This window comes from Gamsiella multidivaricata (genome assembly GCF_025024155.1).
Source record: "Gamsiella multidivaricata strain RSA 2152 chromosome Unknown BC939scaffold_170, whole genome shotgun sequence".
Taxonomy (NCBI): Eukaryota; Fungi; Mortierellomycota; class Mortierellomycetes; order Mortierellales; family Mortierellaceae; genus Gamsiella; species Gamsiella multidivaricata.
The window spans coordinates 1-21,479 of NW_026251878.1; the positions used below are offsets into that span (position 1 = coordinate 1).

General features: G+C 49.7%; 6 protein-coding genes across 6 annotated transcripts; 3 read left to right on the plus strand and 3 right to left on the minus strand.

Annotated features, from left to right (window-relative positions):
• Nucleotides 1-1,038, plus strand: BC939DRAFT_471560 (uncharacterized protein; the record flags this gene model as incomplete). Its single annotated transcript, XM_051558224.1, has 1 exon — nt 1-1,038. A coding segment is annotated over one exon (1,038 nt), but the record flags the coding sequence as incomplete, so codon positions are not given.
• A 990-nt stretch (nt 1,039-2,028) lies between these two features.
• BC939DRAFT_497877 (uncharacterized protein) lies at nt 2,029-5,637 on the plus strand (the record flags this gene model as incomplete). The annotated part of the gene is made up of 2 exons (XM_051559749.1): nt 2,029-2,095; nt 2,588-5,637. The coding sequence occupies 2 exons, from the start codon at nt 2,029-2,031 to the stop codon at nt 5,635-5,637; spliced, it is 3,117 nt and encodes a 1,038-aa protein (XP_051405874.1).
• A 224-nt stretch (nt 5,638-5,861) lies between these two features.
• Nucleotides 5,862-8,049, minus strand: BC939DRAFT_87666 (uncharacterized protein). The gene is made up of 7 exons (XM_051561971.1): nt 7,912-8,049; nt 7,586-7,743; nt 7,401-7,476; nt 7,155-7,266; nt 6,645-7,000; nt 6,187-6,529; nt 5,862-6,084 (listed from the first exon to the last, which is right to left on the minus strand). The coding sequence occupies exons 1-7, from the start codon at nt 7,953-7,955 to the stop codon at nt 6,007-6,009; spliced, it is 1,167 nt and encodes a 388-aa protein (XP_051405875.1). The 5' UTR covers nt 7,956-8,049; the 3' UTR covers nt 5,862-6,006.
• Nucleotides 8,050-9,509: 1,460 nt separating this feature from the next.
• BC939DRAFT_404752 (Cullin) lies at nt 9,510-12,883 on the minus strand (the record flags this gene model as incomplete). Its single annotated transcript, XM_051552814.1, has 12 exons — nt 9,510-10,063; nt 10,169-10,339; nt 10,450-10,570; nt 10,657-10,773; nt 10,874-11,128; nt 11,217-11,347; nt 11,450-11,543; nt 11,643-11,857; nt 11,954-12,107; nt 12,264-12,458; nt 12,548-12,650; nt 12,765-12,883. 12 exons carry the CDS (start codon nt 12,881-12,883, stop codon nt 9,510-9,512), a joined length of 2,229 nt encoding a protein of 742 aa, XP_051405876.1.
• Nucleotides 12,884-15,817: 2,934 nt separating this feature from the next.
• On the plus strand, nt 15,818-18,660 carry BC939DRAFT_404751 (P-loop containing nucleoside triphosphate hydrolase protein; the record flags this gene model as incomplete). The annotated part of the gene is made up of 5 exons (XM_051552813.1): nt 15,818-16,289; nt 16,384-16,928; nt 17,013-17,124; nt 17,234-17,533; nt 17,807-18,660. The coding sequence occupies 5 exons, from the start codon at nt 15,818-15,820 to the stop codon at nt 18,658-18,660; spliced, it is 2,283 nt and encodes a 760-aa protein (XP_051405877.1).
• Nucleotides 18,661-18,957: 297 nt separating this feature from the next.
• On the minus strand, nt 18,958-20,972 carry BC939DRAFT_471573 (mitochondrial carrier domain-containing protein). Its single transcript, XM_051558225.1, has 5 exons — nt 20,618-20,972; nt 20,152-20,397; nt 19,582-19,925; nt 19,255-19,329; nt 18,958-19,149 (listed from the first exon to the last, which is right to left on the minus strand). Exons 1-5 carry the CDS (start codon nt 20,700-20,702, stop codon nt 18,988-18,990), a joined length of 912 nt encoding a protein of 303 aa, XP_051405878.1. The 5' UTR covers nt 20,703-20,972; the 3' UTR covers nt 18,958-18,987.
• Between the last annotated feature and the right edge of the window lie 507 nt (nt 20,973-21,479).

Consider the following 21,479-nt stretch of genomic DNA (forward strand, 5'->3'; position numbering starts at 1 on the left):
AAGTCGACCACCATAACACCACCAACGAGACTACACAACTACTTCCAAGTGATGTTGTGGCACCGCTGTATAAGTGACCTGATCACTCTCTACAATCGCATCCAGAGCCGACACGTGGAGGCATTCCAAATGCATGGGCAACAGGTCAACACAATGACTGGTTGCGACGAACAATCGGTCAAGGCTGTCTGCTGTCAGGATCCGCCATTGCGAGAGAAGGAACCGTCGTCATCACCTACACGGCCACGTACGCCCGAACCGTATCCCTTCTGCTGCAAGGCTCATTCGTTGGTCTTTACCACTCAGTATCCACTCAGCTTCGTGCCGTACTCGCTCCGCGTCCAGTTCCGTCGCATGGTACACAAAGTCCAGTCGGTCTCACAGAAGAAGATTTGGAGCAGTGTGTCGGGGTGGCGCGAACAACTCGGGTTGGCAGGTCGAACCATCCAGTACACTGGATCGACAGAAAAGTTGCAATTCTGTACTGGCACTGCATACCCCCCATCACCTCCATCTGCGGCAGCGAGTGAGGGACAGCTTATGGCGGAGGAGGAGGCACTTGTTCAAAGAAGGTACCGGATCGAAGAGCAGGCACGGCAGGACAATCTTGACAAGCAGGAGCTCTTGGCACTCTGCCATATGGCTTGCGGCCTCTTCCTGGCGGATGACCGGCTGCAGAGCCCGCCTCCCACGATCATATCACTCTTGCGGCAAGGAAGTCCATGGAACAAGGGTGTTTGGTGCGAAGGTGAATGGCAGCATGCATCGATTGATGTTCGGCAACCTGGGCAGGCGTCTCTAAACGGGTCGTCGCAAAGTGCCGCCAACAGTAGCAGCGTTACAGAAGGCGACAAATCGATCGAGTCGGGTCAGGCAAACGACAATGGCAATGACATGGGCCGATGGCAAAGCATTTGCATCGCAGCAATCCAGTTCCTGGCGCACGAGGACTTGGCCTGGGGCGGTAACCGTACGAATGCAGAACTGAGTCGTCTGCGTGCCGCCAACAATCCGAGCGCATGGACCTATCACGAATAGGCTGTGTGTTCTTATAAGAGGATCCCAATAAAATAAAAACCACCCATTGTAAATAGCTCATTCCTTGTGCTTACCCGCTTTCTTGGGCCTTCCCCCCAGATCAATCCTACCCAAGCTTCACCTCACAACTGCAGCTACAACTACCATGCATATCCAAAAGGCCTTGATTTGAATGAGCCCTCGGAGAAAAAGGAGCTCGACCAGCGGAGCAGGACTCTTGCCCATCCTTGGCCTACAGCCCATCACAAGAACCGCGCTTGAATCCCTCTGCAATTTGACAGGCTCGTTACTGATGATCAGTTTCTGTATTCTCCTCCATATGCCCTGCGCATTATATACATCACATTTGTCTCTTAGAGTGCCCCCCTCAATCACTGCGGTGCAGAGGCGACGTCAGAGTGTGTGAGGAGATAGATAGATAGAGAGAGAAAAAACTTAAAGCCGACGGAGGAGCGTATGGCCGCAGATATTCTGCTTTTTTTGGGGATAAAGAGCTTGCACCATGACAAAAAGCAGGACGTGTAATCCCATGAAATGCCTTTGACCCATACCTGCATTCCTCTTTTTCTTTGCTTCTCTCCAAACTTCTCCCTCCTCCGTTTCTCTTTGTTGCTTACATATCATACATTTCCCCAATTTCGCAACCTGGACGCACATTCAAATCGCCTCTTATCGCCAGTAAAACATGTAAAGCCCTTTCCAGTCCACATCTGATATTATCACCGCAGCCATCACCCGTTCCTGGTGTGAAAAAAAAGAGAGAGGATCTTTCCGCTTACATACCTCAACAGAGTTGTTAAACGCATAGCACGTAAAAGTTTTATTTTCTTACGCTCATATGCTTCCCCTTCTTTTGTTCGTGTCCTGCTTAGTCCGTTGCAGATCGCCATAGGACAACCCTCGGCCTCGGAGAAAGACCGCTCTTCTCCAACTTTTACACCGTCTTCCCAACCGGACCCACCACACATTCAGCGTGGGCCCACAGCAGTAATGGATGACTGTCGAGGATCTTCCGAGGTGGACATTGTTTATCAGGACGATATAGATGATATGCAGGGTAATTCAAATTTCGATACTGAGCAGCTGCAGGGTCCAAGCGAACCTTGTCATGTCACACAGCACATGAGTGACGCAGCACGCGTCACACCGCACAGCGAATCTCACGGCGTCACTCTGCCGAGCGATCCACGCCCACGGACAGATGGCATCCTTGGCGTGGCTAGAGATGAGAAGAGAATACAGGAGTCCCCGGATCTGGAGGGACATGACAGGAAGTATCGCTGCGTAGGATCGCATTCGGCCTCGCCCGTTCCTGATCCATCGAGTTCGTTGATCTCCTTCGGATTCGTGTCGACTCTAGACTTTGCCCCGAAGGCGGATGACTGCGATGTGTCCGGTGCTTTTTATCAGGGTCCATGCGTGTTCGAAACAACGCCGTCAACCGAAAGAGCAGATGAAAGAGAATCGCATTCACGTCAGCCAAGCCATGAAGACGACAATAGAGGGGCCCACCCGAATGAAGGGTTGCAGACAACTTTAAACATACCAGAGTTGCCTTTTCGGCCTTTGACCAATCCTGCCCCGGACGCCACGAAAGATTCAACAAGAAACGCCACGTCCAAGGCTGTAATCACACCGCAGCCTGGGTCCAGTCAATCTCTGTCGCCGCTTAGACTAGAGGGAAGCCCCCAAGACCAACCTTCAAGCCCTCAACAAGGACTTTCGCACGAATTGGGAGCGATTCAAGGTTTTGGCGCATTTCAAATGGACTCTATGGGCGCTTCCGAGGACGATCCAGCAGCGATACCTTTGCATACGACTTGGATCAAGAATAGTGCTACTCAGCCGATGACGCAGTTTCGGCCAATGCCATCTCCACACTTCAAGCAGGAAGAATACCTAGCAGGGATGCAGCACCAATCGCGGGAGCCATCCCCTACTCAAGGTCAATCAAGTGGTACTCAGTTCCCGCTGTCGCGGTCCAAAGATTTGACAGTATTTCCGTTTGGCAGTTCATTTACGGACCATATTCAAGACGAGTCGTCCTTTGGAGAGCATCCCTCCTCAGCCCACTACATGGAGACTGTCTTTGGCTCCGAAATGGCGGCATCTGCGTCTTCGAGCTTTCAACCCGACCACGGCATCTCGTTCTCAGGGGGCCCTGTATATGGTCAGTTCGGCCGAGGCTATAGTCTGTATGAGGGCTCGGCACCCAACGCCCATTTGTCCTTTTCCAGTCCTTCGGCGGTCATTGGCCAGTCTCCTTTGCCCAACCTGACCGCAATCACTGGGTTACCTACCAGTACCGCACAGATCGAGCGTGCCAGTTCTTCTGTGCAGACCTTCAGGCGGCATGATCTCCACCTGCATGACCCGGACCCCAAGTACTGCGATAATTGTCATACTACGACTACGCCCAGCTGGCGACGGTGTCCACAAGGTCGTATTCTGCTATGCAACGCCTGTGGGTTGTATCAAAAGCTCCACGGTCGATCAAGGCCCTTTTTCAAGACAAAGGATGGGACGGTCAAGATTCATCGCACTGTGCAGGAACACGCGCCATGTGCTCGATGCGGCACTCGCACGACGTCTATCTGGAGGAAAAGCAATAATAACGAGATCATCTGTAATACCTGCTGCATTGCCATTAAGCAGCAACGGACAGTCGCAAGAGAAGCAGGGCCTTCGAACGTAGGGTCTATCTTGACAGCAGCTCCGGGTCTAGCGGACATAGGGCCTAATGAGACACAGGAATCGGTGTCCAAGCCAAATAGGACGGGAAGCGGCCCAGCAAGTCCTTCCTCTGTCCGTGCAACAGGTCGTCCTCCAAGATCTCGTAGCGGGAAGGGTAGAAACAGCAGCGGCTCTGGTCACTCTTTTTTGGCCGCCATAAGTGCGCGGTCTCGAAGTCTATCATACGCATCTGGATCCGGAGATATGATGCTTTCCACAGGCGCTTCGGTGCCTTACGATTTCGGAACCGGTCATCCGATATCGTATATGCTTCCGTTGGGCCATGGTCAGTCCACCGGTCCTGGGTCCTCTTCCTCTTCTTCACTAGACTTGGGGATCGATTGGGCTTACCCTAACGCGACCAATTCGGCCACCAACGCGACCAATTCGGCCACCAACGCGTTACATCCGCCGGTTCCGCTGGATTTCAGGCACTATCCGATCCCGGAGCACACGACAGCGCAGCTTTCGCAGCAGCAGCAGCCCCATAATTGGACGCATGAGGTGAATGCATCAGTTCCGCTACCACCATCGCCACCACCACCGTCAATAGCCCATCATTTCCAAACCTCTCAGCCGCTGCATCCGCAGCACCAGTGTCCCACCACAGGCTCGCATCTACAGCCAGTTCCGATACCGATAGACCTAGCCTCGCTCCAGTACGCGCAGCAGCAGCAGCAGCAGCAGCAGCAGCCGCTGCCCTTGTCTGTGCCTTTGCCTCTGCTCTCGCACCGGTCCTTTTCTCATCAGGGCTACCAGCATCGGACCCAACACCAGCAGTACTACCGAGCATGGCAACCATATCAGCAGTACCGTCATGGCCACGCGGGATCCTATACACATCTACAGCAAAGCAAAGGGGAGGGAAAGGAGCATGGGCATATACAGCAAGGGCAGGGCTACAGTCCGTACCAAGAGTTCAACGAGGACGACGGCTATCAGGCTAGATATCAAGGTTCGTTCATGGCTTCAGAACCATCACCGCCACCACCACCACCACCACCACCTCCTCCTCCGATGGTTTCACAACCATGCGATGATCAAGACCATGATCAAACAGGCCAGATCTACGAAGGAGGCCACGGTTCTGTCGAGGATGTCAAGACTGCCCGCGATCCAGATATCGTCTACAAGGGTCACGGATCACCCTTTGCGCGATCTTCGACTCCATCGCTACTCTCCTTCACACTCCCATCCGAGGATCCCACAGAAACCTTGCTGCGCGACTCGCCATCCCAGTCGTCCTTGGATCCTGGCGGTACCAGTATCGGTATCGGTATCGGTATCAATATCATTCACCATCAGCGACACTACCGCCCTGAAGAAGGAAACCCTACAGAGGACGAATTCCCTGACCCTCACACGTCCTCATCAGCCCCGGATGCTTCGGTCAAGAGAGAAGAAGGCGAAGAGGAAGGAGCTGAGCCTAGAAATGCGACAGGTGGGACCCTACTCTATACGACCTTGAGCTTGCAGACGACGGCGTCAACGCACGACGATGGTCCTTATGGGGGTGATGAACCTTATCGAGAAGCGTCTACGAACGATACGATTGGCCAGGCCAACATGATAACCGTGGAGAATCCCGACGTAGAGGCGCAAGGGGATGATATCCAAGGAGGGGGACAGCAGGCGACCCAGGGTGCGGTCGACAGAGGGTCGCAGAAGCCGCTGGAGCTGAAGACTGAGCCTTCTGATGACGCGTATTGTTTCAACAGGATTTCAGATGGTGCATCGGTGACGCATGGGCGCGGTGGGCATGATACGGGAAGCACTACTGTTGAGGCGAATCAAGGGCGGGCCCTTCGAAGGAGTGAGCGACAACGCAGGATCCAGGTGACGATGACCACGTCCCGATCGAAGTGAGACATCATTTGGGGAAAAAGATAAAAGCAGAGAGCATGGCTTTTTTTTTTTTTTTTTTTTTTTTTTTGCCGCGTGAGGAAACAAGAGAAAAAGAATTCTCAATAAAATCAAAATGCAGAAAGTCCACTGATGGGAGGGAACTGAATGCACCGAATGATGTAGCATAGTTGAGATTTATGTAAAAGGACACAGTGTCTAGGATCTGAAAAGCTTAGGGGCTTTCTGCGTTAATCTCATGGTAATGGCTATTTATTTTTACTTTTAGTTCTGGTCTAAATCCTGTCTGCTCGCTGGTATCTGATTTGTGTGAGAGTTGTGGTTATTGTAAAATAGGGCCAGAATAAGAAGGAGCTGGAATCCTCCTTGAGTTTAGTTCCTGCCGAGGATGTGGTACATCAGCTTGGTAACGAACGGCGAAAGGACCTGTTCCTCTTGTTGGTAGAAGGACTAGTAGCAACACGTTGAGAATAATGAAATGAGGTGTTAGCATTTGTCATGGTTATCTTTCCTCGCATCCTTTAGTTCTCAGAATAAGAAAGCGCATCTCACCATGATCAAAGACATGGCAAAGGAGAACATCATGACCTCCCAATGCTTGACGCCCTTGACCCAGTTCTTCTGGTACAGAATCTTGTAAAGACTCTCCGCTGCCTTGGGAAGCACATACATCGCCAATTCCGCACGGCGACTCTCTTGCTCAACCATAATGGCGCTTCCAGAGCAGGTCACGCCAAAGAGCCAGTACATGTACTTGTTGTTGCTATTCATCCATCCGCGCTTCATCAAGTTACGGTGTGCGCAGATCTGGGACTGGTATACGACCACGAAGACAGCCAAAAACACAGACGATCGCAGCGTATTAAAGGACGTCCTCGAGATCACATTCATTGGACTATGCACAAACATACAGTAGTAACAAAGGGATATAAATACAGCTGTTTCAAAATAAAACATCTTTCCATCGTGAGGTGACCTGGCTATACGAAAGCGATCAATGCAAGACTTACTCGGCCATGAGTCTCTTCATCCTGAGGACCAAGAGCGGCACAAAGTTGAGTGTCGCATAGACTGGGAGAATATTTTTTGTGACCTGTACAAAGCGCTCTGCATTGTTAACTGTGCAAGAATCGTACGAAGAGTGCAACACTGCGCAGGGGATGACATCCGTGTACTCTGTCAATTTTGCAGTCGTCTCCAGAGCCTTAGGCGTTGGTCGATGTCGTTTCACCAGCGCCATGATTTGACTGACATCTACAGGGAATCCGCGCACACGTGCTCGGTTAAGCGCCAAGGCTTCAGTTGGAACCCTAGCAGTGTTGACCATGAATTTGAGGTACTCTGGTGGAATTGACTCTGGTTGCATCTATGGATGAGCATCCACGAAAGCCATGTCAGAAAAATTATCCGGTTGACCACAAGGGGTTGTCGCGTAACCAAAAAATAAAATAAAATCGGTCCATGTTACACAAAGTCTCCATCGGTGCTCCGAGAAGGGACACTAAAAACAAAAAACTTACAGTGTAGGCGTACATGACCTGGCCGCAGGCGAGCGCAAAGAGGACAGCATCACCATGACGGAACCGGAACACCCCGCGATGTTTTCCAGCATTATAAACTCCTTGTCCCGCGCTGCAGAACGCACACAATTGGGAACAAAATGCAGCGCATTATCGATTAGTCAGCGCAAATTCCATCTGTCTTCAAATGCACGCTCATGATGCATTGACCAGTCAACTCAAAGTCCGTGTGTCCATCAAACATACCGAATAAGCATCTGTTGAGCAAAGGTAACCCTGCGTTCATGGCTCTCAATCAAGATAGCAAGACCGGCAATTGCACCTAAAACACAAAGGAAACATGAGTCGAGAGGTTCAGGGATGCATTATACGAAACCGTACCCCCAGAAGAAGCGTCCGCCAATGGGCTTCCAATTGGATATCCGTTGTACCTGCAACGGCGCCGTTGATACGATCGTCCTTGCCTCGGTAGAGTCTCAGTCCATTGTTGACAAATTTCCATAGGAATGAAAATGCACCAAAGAACGATCCAAAGCGCAGTGCATCCGCGCCAAAGAAAGAATCCTTGAAGATCTGACCAAACGATCCTCTACGAAGATATGAAACACGTCGACAGAAAGAAAAAAAAAGAAAAAAAAAAGCGCAAGGATCAGTAATTGAGTAATTGATCTCGGAATTTTCGTGTTCTTGGTTGTGGAAATTCAGATCTCGCATCCAGGACGATCAAACGGAGGTGCTTTGGTATTGCAATACATACTTTCCCTTCATGACCTTGAGCATGCCCAAACAAAGATTCACCATGGCCTTCAAGCCGTAACTGACTCCGAAGGAGCCTATCTCATGAAGAAGAGTGATCTATTGGTAAGAACGAAGCGTAAAAAATATATGGCTCGCGATGCTCCTTGAAGGTTTCGTTCAAAGGCCAATGGGCCTCAGAGGATTTGTAAATAAAAAGCACCGGTCCACTTACGGATCGCGCCGAGGATGGCATGCTTAAGGACACCCTCGTAAGTGTTGCAAGGTGCAGAGAGATGAGGGATCGAGACTCCAGTCTTGTAGTTCTTGCTCTTCTCCGCGGCATCCTTTCCCTCCTGAGTGCGGAATCCTCGAGGTCTCTTGCCATTGGGCCACTCGTGCTTGTGACTGAAGGAACGGCTACGATCCTTCAGGGCTGATGCGCCCTTGGATTTGGACGAGGAAGAAGCAGTGGATTTGGTCGCAGGAAGTGAGGATTTGGTCATGATGGGGCTATCGACATCCGAGGCGCTGTAGGTGGACGAGGCGAGGGACGGGGAGGCGTCGTCGATGGAGACATAGGAGGAAGATGTGGACATGGTCACGGACTGCTGGTGGAGGTGGCTGCTGCTGACGATCGAGGCGTAGGAGGCGTCTATGTCGGTGGAGGATGGCTGTGTAGACCCGCTCTGGTCGTGGTGGTGGGTCATAAAGAAATAAAGGAAGGAAACGAGGGAGAAAGAGAAAGAGAGGGAGAGAGGGAGAGGGAGAGAGAGAGAGAGAGAAGGGAAGAGAGGGAGAAGGCGGGGCTTTCTATTAGTTTTATGACCCTTTCCCAAGAAAACGAAGCCGGGTCTTGGCGATGGAGGGAGTGGATGGAGGGAAGAGGTGAAGGAGGGAGGAATGAGAGACGATGCCGAACCGAATGTGAATGAGAGAAAGGAACAACCTTAATTGGTGGCAAAAATGTGCCGACTTACGGGCAGTGAACACACTCCCGCCCCGATCCATATGTTAGCGACAGTGGACTCTCTGCCTGACTGACTGCCTGCCTGGTTGTCTGCCTGCCTGCCAATTCACTTTAGCCTGTCACCGCTGTCGTTGTGGAGGAAAACGCCCTGCAGCGAAATGCACCTGTACTCTGTTCATTTGAAGTAACAAACCCCGCCTTCCTCCCAGCCATGTCCGCTCGTGCGCTTTAAGGTGGTCGATGCGCACTTTATCCATTACTGGGCAACGTTATTGCCAAGGCGTCCTCCGCTCATTACGCGTGTTCGCCTTGTGAAATCATCTTCTCCTGCTTGTCTGTACCATGCACCATGGAGCACTCAACCAACTTTGCTGGTCCTATTCCGCCTTTGCGCTTGCCCTGTGTGGAGAAATCCAAACCTTATTTCTAATTCTTAATCCCATATCCCCAACAAATTCACCAGAATCATTCAAACATGTGTTTGCGAGAGTCCTGCTCTGTGAACGGACCCGGTCGACGTTTTCAATTGCACATGGATCAACGGATTCCTGTTGCTCTTTCCCGGACCAAACTGGTTTCATTTTTATTGCAATTGCAATGACGCCGGATCTAGCTGCAGGCACTCTTGGCAGGGGGGCGTCTTCACGCCCTCACGTAACGTACACATACCGATCCAGACTGTTCTCTGCCCGTTCAATGTACTGCTTGTCCAAGAGCTGCTCAATGCACTTCTTGATCATCGGAACATTGGGCGAGAACCGGGTCTTGCACTGCTCAATCACCTCTTGCACAAGCTGCATATGCGATAAAACCCGTCGAGATTTCATAATTCGCACAATCGACGCTTGGATACACAGCCGGCGATCTTCATCCACTGCCTTCAGCGTTGCCGTCGTCTCCTGAGGCGTATCTGCCTGGAGTCCACCGCTGATCTTGAGTTTGGTCCGCTTATTGGAAAAGGCCATGTTCAACTTGAGCACTGTCGACAGTGTCACATTCGACCCGCCGTCCTCCAGAATCAACAGGTTGGCATCCACAAGCGACTTGACCACCCGGATCAGCTCGAATTCAATTAGCTTCGTCTGGTCTCTAATCTCGGATACTTTATACGAGTCGCCAGAATTGAAGACTGCCAACACAGCAAACTGATAGAGCGACAAGGACAGCTCATAGCGCTTGTCAAGATAGTTCACACGTACATCGGCTTGAATTCATTGGAGTAGTTGAGTAATAAGGAATGGTTTAGTTTTCTCCCTTGTCGTTCCAATCTTCACAACAAATGTAAATGTCCATAGTTCTTTGGCATTACCTCTGCACCAGTGCCAGAACCAGCTCAGTTTACGTCCGCTGTGTCGATTGTCGTAATAGGTTGTGAAATTGGTTATGCTTTTCTGTAGTTCATCTGGACACTGGAACTCCAATGGCTGCGTCGAGTTCACGGGCCACGATCCTGCTGTAAGCACCAGAATACTAAAGTCCACTAGATTCGTTCAAAGAAAAAGAAAAAAGAATGCAGATGCGCATTAATTAATAAACTGAAAATTCAGTGAAACTGTGCTACAATGATCTCGATCACAGGTCTGCGCATACCTCCATTGCTGAGATCGTTGCCCTGCAGCCATTCTTTGAACCCGGCATTCAAATCCGAGCTGATAGTCATGTCTGTAAACATCCTCTGCAGCTTTGACGTGTATTCGTGTCCGCAAGCGCTCTATGAGAATGCAAAAGGATACAGCGCGCTGTTAGCAAGTATGAATCACAAATTCAATCTATTCCTCATAAGTGTTCCCCTCGTACCTTAAGACGAGAGATCATGTTGGCCTCTGACTCCGCAGACAGTGAGGCATCAAAAATTAATCGCTTCGCTAGCACACGAGAGTAGAACTTCTGGAACAGGTCCTTATCGTCAATGTACTTGAATAAGATGACCTACAACGCAGCAGTACCAAAGAAGTTAGCTGCCAACCCAACAGTCCACAAAACTGGTAAAAGCACATAAAGAGCAAAGACATACGACTCTCGTCAGGCGATCCTCGATCTCAGATTCTGAGAGTCCTGTCTTTTGCTTCTTCCTCAGCATAGTGTCGGTATAACGCGCCATAACCTCCGGAGATCGTGCTGCTGCATTCGTCGCCGTGTCGTTAACAACTGTCCTGAACGCCTTGTCCACAGCAGCAACGAATGCAGCGTCATTCGTAAACACCCTCGCACACATTTGCATGTATTTCAAATGTAACTCGATCAATCTCTCCACATATTCTCGCGGATCCTAAACAATAGGTCGAAAAAAAAGGTTCTTAGATGCCATTTTCGTGCCGTCAAATGACAATATTCTGCCAAGGCAATCGTTGGCATACCTTGGCAATACTGGCACCCAAACCTAAAATGATATCGCGTCCGACCGTTGTAATATACTTTTCAAATGTGGCCAACAGCGGCGTGATACCGTCCTCTATCCTAGACAGCAATGAATAGGCCATTGTACAATCTAAGGCGCCAGCAGAAAAGTGGGAGCCATCAACATGCCGTCGCCACACAAATATCTATATAAAAACGGTTGTGCATATGTGTAAAGTATGTCAAGACATACCTTCCATCCGTTCGCTTGCAATCATTCTCTCAAACTCTGTCTGAATGCTCTTCCGATGTTCGGAAATGTACTGCGCCTCACATTCTTGGATGATCTATTGAAGTACCGAAATTAATCTGTTAGTATTCACTAGATACAGGGCCCATCTATTTCTAAAAAAAAACGCGCTGGTGACAAAGACATTGGATCATACCCGTGCGTGAGACGTCGGATGACAATAACGTGTATTACGGATACCTTCCTGAGCAAGTCTGTCGATTGCAGATCTCATGTATTGTGATATGGTACAGCTGGACAGTTTGATGTTGCTCTCGGCTTTGTAGTACGCTTTCGTCTGGGCAATGTATGGCGTTTCGAATTCTTCGATGTAGAGCTCCAAGGGCTGATCTGTCTTTGCGTTCAATGACACTATGGGATAACGAGCACAAGTGGAGTGAGTGATATTGGTGTGGGGCGAGGTTTCCGGCTGATCAAAAAAAGGTCATGTATCACGCGCATCCTTACCGAGGGAGAGAACGGCATCATGGACGACTGACGAGTTGACTTGTTTGCCTTCCCGGTCCTGGCGGATCGTTTCAAAAATCTGGTACATCAACCTGTTCTGCTTGCGATGCTTGATTTCCATGACAACATGCTCCCTCCAAACCTGGTTCGCAAGCTACGGCCGTAAGGAACATAGGAACAGACAAGAATTAGATTTCGCCGTTGCATACCCTGCTCCAACAAAGACCAGCAAATAAGCAGTCCAGGAGCGGCCAAGTGGTCGTGCAGGTGCAGTATGGATGCGTCCATGTCATTAGTAAGGTTGCCTTACCGCCTGCACATCTTGACGAGGGTATCTGCTCTGTCCAACAAATGGTCGCTTCTCGCTGATGCCGGGTCCCTTGCGCTGCTTGACGATCAATCCATTGAGGTATTCACATATGGCATTCAAGTAGTTCGTCGCGACAGAGTATTTTCTCCAGTACATGGCGTAGATAGGCACGACCTCATCTTGAACCAGAATAGCCTAAGAAAAACCAACACGATACGCTTTAGCTCCTGCATGTTTCTGGTTGGCAGTGATCGATCTAGTCAAGGTGCGACATTGGGACCTACCTGTCGGACTCCTATGGCATATTCGCATAAAAAGTCGGCGATGGCACAATAGAGCCGTTCGTAAAACGGCTTAGGCACAGAGTTGCAGATATCGTACACGAGCCTAGATCGGTTTGGACAGCATTTTGAAGGATAGGTCAGTGTCAGTTGGCATTTTTCCGCAGTCGGTAAGTACTGTGTGCTTGAGAAGAGCTCCCGCTTGGCGTCAAACACGTACTGGTACATGCCCATGCCAGAAACCGTGCCCGTTCCTGAAAAGTCAAACATCTTTACTAGATCGCGCTTGAACTCTTCGAATGCGACATCGAAGTCAATCCTTTTCCTTCGAAGCGACATGGCTAATGTGAAGAGCGTTTGTGAATAAATGAGAGGTGGGTTCTGAAAGAGAAGAATGCATGTCCCATTCTGCGTCTGCATGCGTTGTCCTATGTCAAGTCACTCTCACGTGATATATGATCTCGTTTCGAACCTAGCAGAGGTCGCTCCGCAAACATTTTCATTAACGACATGCGAATCTGCTTGGATGCGTATACTATCATTGGATTCCAACATGAAGGGTATGGTATGCATGAAGCAAGGCATATCACCGAACTGCTTGATGCTTATTCCATGCAGCTGCACCATGCGGAATCTTTCCCTTGCTTTGACTATATCCGGCAGACCAGGACTGCGCGCCAAGGAGTGATCATGGAAGGGAAAAACCTATTCGGGACGCTACAAAATACCAAGTAACTTAAATCTATTATCCGAGAGCATAATATCATGCAGCACAACATCCATCGATCTACACTATATTTGTTCATCTGAAGCTGGGTGGTTTAAAGTTTGGACTGTTGGAGTTTTGGGTATCCTGAAATGGAAAGAGCGCACAGCCACCGCGCTCATCACGCATGAAGATGAAATTGATTTATACAATGGATGGAAACAGGCATAGCATACATAGATATCATCCTTGAGGTGACGGGAAAAAAAGTTGATCGAAGCGGAGTCATGAGTAGGGCAAGATGTAGTAGATGGATGGACTGATAGATGAATATAGCCAAGCATGGAAATCTGCCTTTGATGGGAGGGTGGACGTGGGAGGGTTGTTATTGGGTGTTCGGCAGGCAGAACCCCAGACCCAGGGTGATGATGCAGACTCAGGCACCCTTCCCATTACACACGCGGGGATTGCAGATTAATAAAGACAGATCAAGCAAACGAGGCTTTAATGGAGAACGTTTTCATGCTGTAGAGTTAATGGTATGAGGGAGTAAGGAAGAGGAGAATGCTCTTCCTAGGAGTGTCATCAGAGTAATGTCAGAGCAGGCACTGGACAGGAGGAGAGGGTCCGGCAGCACCTTGGAGAGGAACTGGAGATGGATGGCATCATAGCATTGCTGCTGGATCCGATAAGCGAAGGAGAGGGAGGGAGGGAGGTGAGGGTGTTGCCTGTTTCCCGAGATGGATGGAAGAGGGAATATGCATGTTTTTGCGTAGGTAAGCACTGCGACCCGCATGTACTTGTGCTGATACAAATACAACATATACATATACATACTCAATACGTAAACGAATGGATCAATGGATGAGGGAATAGCACCTCCGGACTGGACGCAGTCCACACAATCCCCTTTTAGTTTTTCCCTTCCTCCTGCAGTTTTTGTGGTCACCGTCAGCTTTCTTATTTGCTCGCTTCCTTCCTTCCCTCCACTCCTCATTGCCTCATTCGCTCAATCTCATTCGCCCATTCTCATTCCTCCTCCTCCTTTGTTGTTCATTTGCTGCAGCAACAACTTACATTTATTCTTCATTCATTCCACCCGTCCTCATTCAGACACGCGTCCGTGTCCTCTGTCTGTCCCTCTATCCTCGCTTCGAACCGTCTAGTCCTTCAGACGTTATTACCTCGTCTCGCACAACAAGACTTACGACCGCTGCTGCAGGCGTTGTTGCTGCTGCTGCTGCTCTGCATGGATATTCTAGAAGGACCAGTGCTGTTGGCCTGCTCTGTCGTCACTGGTCTTTACTCAGTCTGGCAGCAAAAGTGTCAGCAAGGTATGTAGCCGTCTCGTCCTTCCCAATCCGTAGCTGCCATGTTCGATCAAGATTGAACTGGCTACGCTCGCTTTCGGCTCCCCTTCTTTCTTCTTCATTCTTTTGAATCCCTTTTACGCTTGATGCAAAGGCAGACCAAGCGTGAAACAGGCTGTGGAAGTAGCAACCCTTGGATCCATTATGGATTCGACCCTGACAGATGGTTACCGTCTTCTGGGCCCATCTCCACCCCCTGAACAGGATTGTTCCATGCATCCCTGCTTCTCTATTTATTGCTTGTTTGTTTGTTTGTTTGTTTGGTTAGTTGGTTGGTTGGTTGTCTGCCTGTTTGGAATCTAACCATCATCCGCTACGCTCTTTTCTGTGCGTCTGTGGTGTATTTTTCGTAGGACGAATTCGTCTAACTGATCGGAGACCATGGCGTGAGCAGTCGCAAAATGCAATCCCCTGGGCAGTACATCTTCTACTGGTCACAATAGGCCTTGGTCTCTTGACTTCCGTCTCGGCCTTGGTGGCAATCGTCATCTTGTTGATCAAGCAACGCGATGGTAGGTGCGGGATACGCTTTGTTTCTCCCTTTTTCTCGGACGGGAATAAAATATGTACTCCAGAATCTCCGTGTTCCATCCAAAGAAAAAGGTTGCATGGCATAGTGCTGCATCTGATATTGACACGAATGCAAGAGAGCAATGCGTGGCACAAACCAATGACGTTATACTGCAGCAACCCGTATTAAAAGTTTAAATCGATGCATCCACGACTCTTTTCTTTCCCTTAGATCACTCGCCGTATAATCACGAATTGGGCTGGATCCTAATCTCTTCGGCTTGTAGCTGCCTCGCCTGGGCTGTACAGACATGGCTTGCGTTTCAGGAACGACATCGGTCGCGGTTCTCGAACCCATTACGCCTGTTTTGGATTTGCGCCCTCGTCCTATCCACCATCTCCTTCTTTCTCTGGGTTCGTGGTGATCATGACTCGAATTTCCACCGGAGCAGGTCTCTCGAAACCATTGCGGGAACCGCCAACATCGCACGGTTTATCCAGAGTATTGTTCTCGTTATATTGGGCGCGACCCAGGAGTATCAGGCCCGGTCTTCGCAGTCTCTTGCTCAGGACACCTACGATGCTGTACCGGCATCTTTACACCCTAGTCATGCAACGCTTGTTCACGAGAGCACAGACGAACAAGGAACTGCTAAAGACAAGAAGAGCAAAAAAAAAAAGGGTGGGATGTCAGCGACATCGGCTCAGAAGGACTACAAGCGGCCAACGACATTCAAGGAGTTTTATGGGCATTGCAAGCACCTACGTCCTTTCATCTGGCCATCCAACTCGCGAAAACTTCAGACCCATATCATGCTTTGCCTGTGCCTGCTAGTGGTTGGCCGAATTGTGAATGTGCTGGTACCTCAGCATGTGGCGAATGTTATCGATGCCCTGACAAAGGTGGAAAATGGAAGTCCTGGGGGTACGGACGAGAACGGCAACCCGCGATTTGTCTGGAAGGAAATTATGATCTTCATCACACTCAGGACACTACAGGGTAGCATCGGTGCTGTCGATACCCTTCAAGCACTGCTGTGGATCCCTGTTGGACAATTCAACACACGTGAACTGGCGGTCAAAATGTTTGAACACTTGCTTGACCTTTCTCTCCGATTCCATCTCAACCGCAAGACAGGCGAGATGCTTCGCGTTCAAGGTAACGAGAGGCCATTGGTAATTCCCAACGAGCTCTGGGAACTTCAAAAAATAGGGCACTAACAGTAACAATCGCCTCGCTACATGCGATATAGACCGCGGTGTTTCGTCGATTGTAACCCTGCTCTCTTCTCTGCTGTTCAACATCCTGCCATGCTTGGTCGACATTGCAATTGCTTGCTATATTCTCACCCGTGAATTCGACATTTACTTTGGGATCATCGTCGCCATCACTATGGTCTGCTATATCTATGCTACCATTCTCATGACGGATTGGAGAACTCGCTATCGCCGTGAATCGAACGCCCTGGACAATGCGGTAGAGGCGCGCGCAGTCGACTCCTTGTTGAATTACGAGACGATCAAATTGTTTGCAACAGAGGAGTACGAAGTCGGTAAATATACCGAAGCCATCACCGCATACCAGCAGGCTGATCGGAAATCGCAGTATACCCTCGCTATCCTCAACACCACACTCAACATCGTGATCCAGGGAGGCCTGGCACTTGGATGCTTGCTCTGCGCCAAGAGGGTATCCCAAAAGGAGATGGGGGTTAAAGGGTTTGTCATGTACTATACCTACATCCTCCAGCTCTATGGCCCCTTGAATCTCTTTGGCACATCATATCGATCGCTACAGGTACAGTTATGTCCCAAGAGTTATGTAGTCGTGAGGCTCCTGAAGTTATTTGACTGACCTCATTCGTGTTTGCCATCACATTAGAAAAACTTTATTGATATGGAAAAGATGCTGGATCTATTCAAGGAGCCAGTGGAGATACAGGATCAGCCTGAGGCAAAGCAGCTTGTGATGACTGGCGGAGAAGTCGTGTTTGGTATGTAAAAACACGTTTTTATCTTTTCATTCCTGATTTGCCACCAAAACATTTTGCTGCGCACAGACATTTGACCCTGAACATAAACTCTATTTTGTGCTCCACACAGAAAACGTCTCATTTGGATATAGCCCACAGAACCCGAATCTAAAGTCAGTCTCCTTTAGGATTCCACCGGGCAAGAAGCTAGCCCTGGTGGGGCCTTCTGGAGGTGGCAAATCAACGATTCTGCGCCTGCTTTTCCGATTCTACGATCCAACCCGGGGCAGGATCCTGATTGATGGCCATGATATCAAGACGGTGACGCAGACCAGTTTAAGGAGAAAGATCGGAATCGTGCCGCAGGACACAGCCCTGTTCAACGAGAGCATCGGGTACAACATTGGCTACGGCAAAATCGGTCAAGACCGTACCCAGATCTTTGATCCCACGCGGTTGGCAGCTCCGAGACGACGCATCTCCTCCGCAGGCAGCTCAGACAATAATAGTGGTGTCAACGGCGGCGAACCGACACGTCGGCTTTCAATGAGCGGAAGATCATCTAAATCAGCAGCAAGGGGGCGGAAACACAAAGGTGGGACCCCTTTGACATCTACGGAAACTGCTAGAATCACAGAGGGCGATGAAGATGCGGACGTCGAGGGCGAAGATGCAGATTATTCTGAGGACGAGGACTGGGAAGATGACGGCCGAATCCAGGCAGCGGCCGAGGCTGCACGGATACACGAGATCATCAGTCGGTTCTCTGAGGGCTATGCGACGCGTGTTGGAGAGCGCGGCATGCGTTTATCTGGAGGCGAGAAGCAGAGGGTGGCGATCGCAAGGACTATCCTGAAAAATCCGCCGATCCTCCTTCTGGATGAGGCAACCAGTGCTCTGGACACGCAGACGGAGCGCGAGATCCAGAACTCGATTGAATCCATCTCGAAGGACAGGACGACACTTATGATCGCTCATCGATTGTCGACCATTGTGGATGCGGACGAAATTCTGGTGATCCAGAAGGGCGAGATTGCAGAGCAGGGCAGCCATGAACAACTCATGCAGGCAGGGGGAATCTATGCTGCGATGTGGATGCAACAGCTACGGGAGGATCGAACGCCGGCACCCAGTAGTCATTCTAGCCAAAAGGAGTCGTCCAAGGGAGAGGAGACCGACGACATGGACTCGTCAGATGAGAATGCTCAGCTTGGACGTCTTCGGATTCGAAGGAGCCACAACGTGCGGTATCCGAATTGCCAGCAGAGCATTGGACACCATGGAGACAAGAAAACGATGTCGTTTTCGCTGCCGACCTATGCGACGGGTTATGGCGGATCCGGTTCGTCTGGTGGCGGTGCAGGTTCTGGATCTGGGATCGGGTCAGGAATTGGATCGAGGTATGGTCATTTGCAGAGCAGCAACTTTGATGGATCCGCAGCGAGGGGTGTGTCTTTACTACCAGAACCAGGGACGATCCAGGAGCTGTCGGATGAATACCTGTATGACGAGGACGATATGCCCGATGTGCCTTTAGAGCCCAGGCCTCCCGCCTGACAAAACTAGGCAGTGATGACTGAACCATCACTCAGTCTTTATGACTCTTTCGTGAACAAGAACAAAAGGGAACCAAACACAGACCAACACGCTACTTTGTTAACATTCTCTGGCAAGCATATTCATTCGTATGTGCCATTTGTCCTGATATGATCTAATCTAGTCAAATTTCCAGCACCAGCTTTCTGTGTTGCGGAACGCAGAATTGCTCTCATCGATTAAACTTCCCACGGGCATGTTCATAATTCAACCCTCTGTGTGTAATTTGTATGCAAATGAGTCAAAAAAAAAAGGCGCGCGCATGAACATTGGTGTTTCCCTTTGGGTTTATTGTTTCCGTTGGTGAACTATGACCTTGAGTTGCTCCAAAACAATAAAGGTGACGATGGTGTGAGGGCCCAGACGCAAGAAGGCCGGGAGCCAGCCCTTGAACAAGGCCATAGGCCCTTCCGTTTTTACGATATGGAAAAACATTTGTGTGGATGAAGTCTAGATCGTGAATAGAAAAAAAAAAAGAACCATCCTTGTCAGCGACTTTTACAAAAAAAAACGACGGAGGGGGCGGAGAACAGTCAGCAACCTTATGCGCCTTACATTGCTACCTGAAGAGTTCATGATTCTTGTCTTGAGCACATCCAAGGGTGCACACACGGTCGTTGCCACCAGTCCCTAAGAAGTACAAGCGTGGAGAGAATAAAAAAGCATGGTATTAAAAAAAACGGAACTTTGGGAAAGGATAGGACGCTCAACAAAATGTCCATATGTTTGAGCTGCAGCTACGAAGCTACTGTCATAAAAAGCAATACTGCGAATACAGAATGGAAATGTGCAAAAGTATGCCCAGGTTTACACTGCTTCGCCTTAACAGTTACAGCCTTATCAACAAAAAAAGAGAGAGAGAGATAGATCGACAAGACTTACGGCTAGGAGCGAGGACGCGAAATGCGTGGCCAAGTTGTCCTTGAACCAAGGCGTCGCCAACAACTGTCGCTTGAACCCATCGTACGAGACCAACTGTGAGCTCGTCATCAAGATCGCTCGGTTCATGTTTGGCCCCAGTCCTCTCATCAGCTGTGCGGGGCCTTCTTCCTTCACGATCCTGTAGAGTCCATCAAACGCATGCTTGTAATGTCTCTGCTGCTCCTTTGGCAGTTTGCCGTCGTTCACCATCCGAATATTGACCACATCCGCGGGGTTACCGAATCCGCCGCCGACACATCCTGCCAGGACACCACACAGCATCATCGTGCTGACAGGGATCCTGCCTAGTGTTACAAGTACCAGTGCGGAAAGAGAAGCGGGCGGGGCGCAGAGAGAGAGAAAAAGAGAAAGAGAGGAGAGGCGGGGAAGACGAGGGGGGGGGGAGGGTATTTGGTTTAGTCTCAGCTATTTTTTCGACATTCCACAACTCCGATGTCACTCTGGGCGCAAAGCAATACAGGCCCCCCCCTCCCAGGAACGAAACATAAAATATGTTGTAAAGACACATACTGCCATCCTTGGGTCCAAACTTCTCCTTCAAGTAGTCGTAGGTCCCGAATCGTACGGTCGAATAAGTGCCCTGGCGTAACAGACTGGCGGAAAGACCATTGTAGAGCGCAAGGATCCCTTCGTTCCGGGCCACGTTGATCATGGTCCGGATCATTCCATGCGAGCTGGCACCCTGCGTTGTTTGGAGACGGACCTTTGCCAGATCGAACGGATGAGAGACCAAAGCCGCTGCACATGAAGCCGCACCTTGCAAAGGAAAAAGAAGTAGACAAAAGAATGGTGAGAATACCGTCCAATCAAGTCTTTTCAGCTGGGAGAGAGATCCATTGGAAAGGAAATGGCCTTGCTGCTGCTGTTGTTGTTGTTGTTGTGATATTAATGCCCCGGATTGGTTCCCATGCCACTCCTTGCCCCGGTTGGATGCTGCTGTCGGTATCCTGTGGTATGTGCCATGCGGGCTATTTACCTCCGAGCCAAAAGGGATCCCTTGCCTTGGTGGTGGGGGTCTGTTGTACTGTCTGGAGGTGTACTTGAGCCGGTGCGGTTGCCATGGTGTTGCTGTTGTATTAGGTGTTAAATAGAGGTAGTCTATATGAACTGAATGACTCAAAAAGGCCGGGTAATTCCTTCTCTTCTGCTAAACGAGAGAAATGAAAGAATGACTGCAAAGGAAAAAAAAGAAAAAAAAGAGGAATGAGCAGAGTGGAGGACGAGGTGAATGAGAGACGGGATCAAGAGAGGAAGAGGGGAGGAAGAGGAAGAAGAAAGAAAGAAAAAGCCCTTTTTATTGTTCACTTTGCTTCAGCGACAGGCAATTTGTTATTTTAAGGGCAGCCGTCGCTCTTCGAACGGCGGTCCCTGGATGCAAAAGACTTCTTCTTCTTCATCATCTTCTTCTTCTTCTTCTGCAACTGCAGCTGCAGATGCACCGTCGGCCCTGATACATGGTCACTCTTCGTCCTTGAAGGATGACAGAAATGTTGCCAATATCCACTTGTGCCGATGACGGGGACAAGTCCACCAAAAGGATGCCCGGATACACATTTTGCCACCTCTCTTTAAAAAAAAAAAAACGTCTAGTTTACTAGTCTTTTTTACTTTTTTTTTTTTTTACGGGTGGCAAGTTGTGGAGAAAAAGCAAACAACAGCAACGTGCCATGGCCCTGAAAACGGATTCAACTGACGAGCCTTTGTGAGCAATTGACGAAGATAGAGCGCGAAAAAAAAATATATCAACCTTGATCGTCTTCGTGGTGCCACAGAGCATGGAGACGGGCAACTTTTTTTTATATTTTTACCCCTCTTCACACATGGCTCCTGCGAAAAAA

Coding starts and splice junctions, on each gene's coding strand:
- BC939DRAFT_471573 (XM_051558225.1), bottom strand. CDS start 20,702: ATGGCAACCGCACCGGCTCAAGTACACCTCCAGACAGTACAACAGACC. Junction 19,926..20,151: donor GTTTGGACCCAAGGATGGCA/GTATGTGTCTTT, acceptor TTGTAACACTAG/GCAGGATCCCTGTCAGCACG. Junction 19,150..19,254: donor TGAACTCTTCAGGTAGCAAT/GTAAGGCGCATA, acceptor TTCACGATCTAG/ACTTCATCCACACAAATGTT.
- BC939DRAFT_87666 (XM_051561971.1), bottom strand. CDS start 7,955: ATGGTGAATCTTTGTTTGGGCATGCTCAAGGTCATGAAGGGAAA. Junction 6,530..6,644: donor ATGAAGAGACTCATGGCCGA/GTAAGTCTTGCA, acceptor GTTTGTGCATAG/TCCAATGAATGTGATCTCGA. Junction 6,085..6,186: donor TTGCCATGTCTTTGATCATG/GTGAGATGCGCT, acceptor TGTTGCTACTAG/TCCTTCTACCAACAAGAGGA.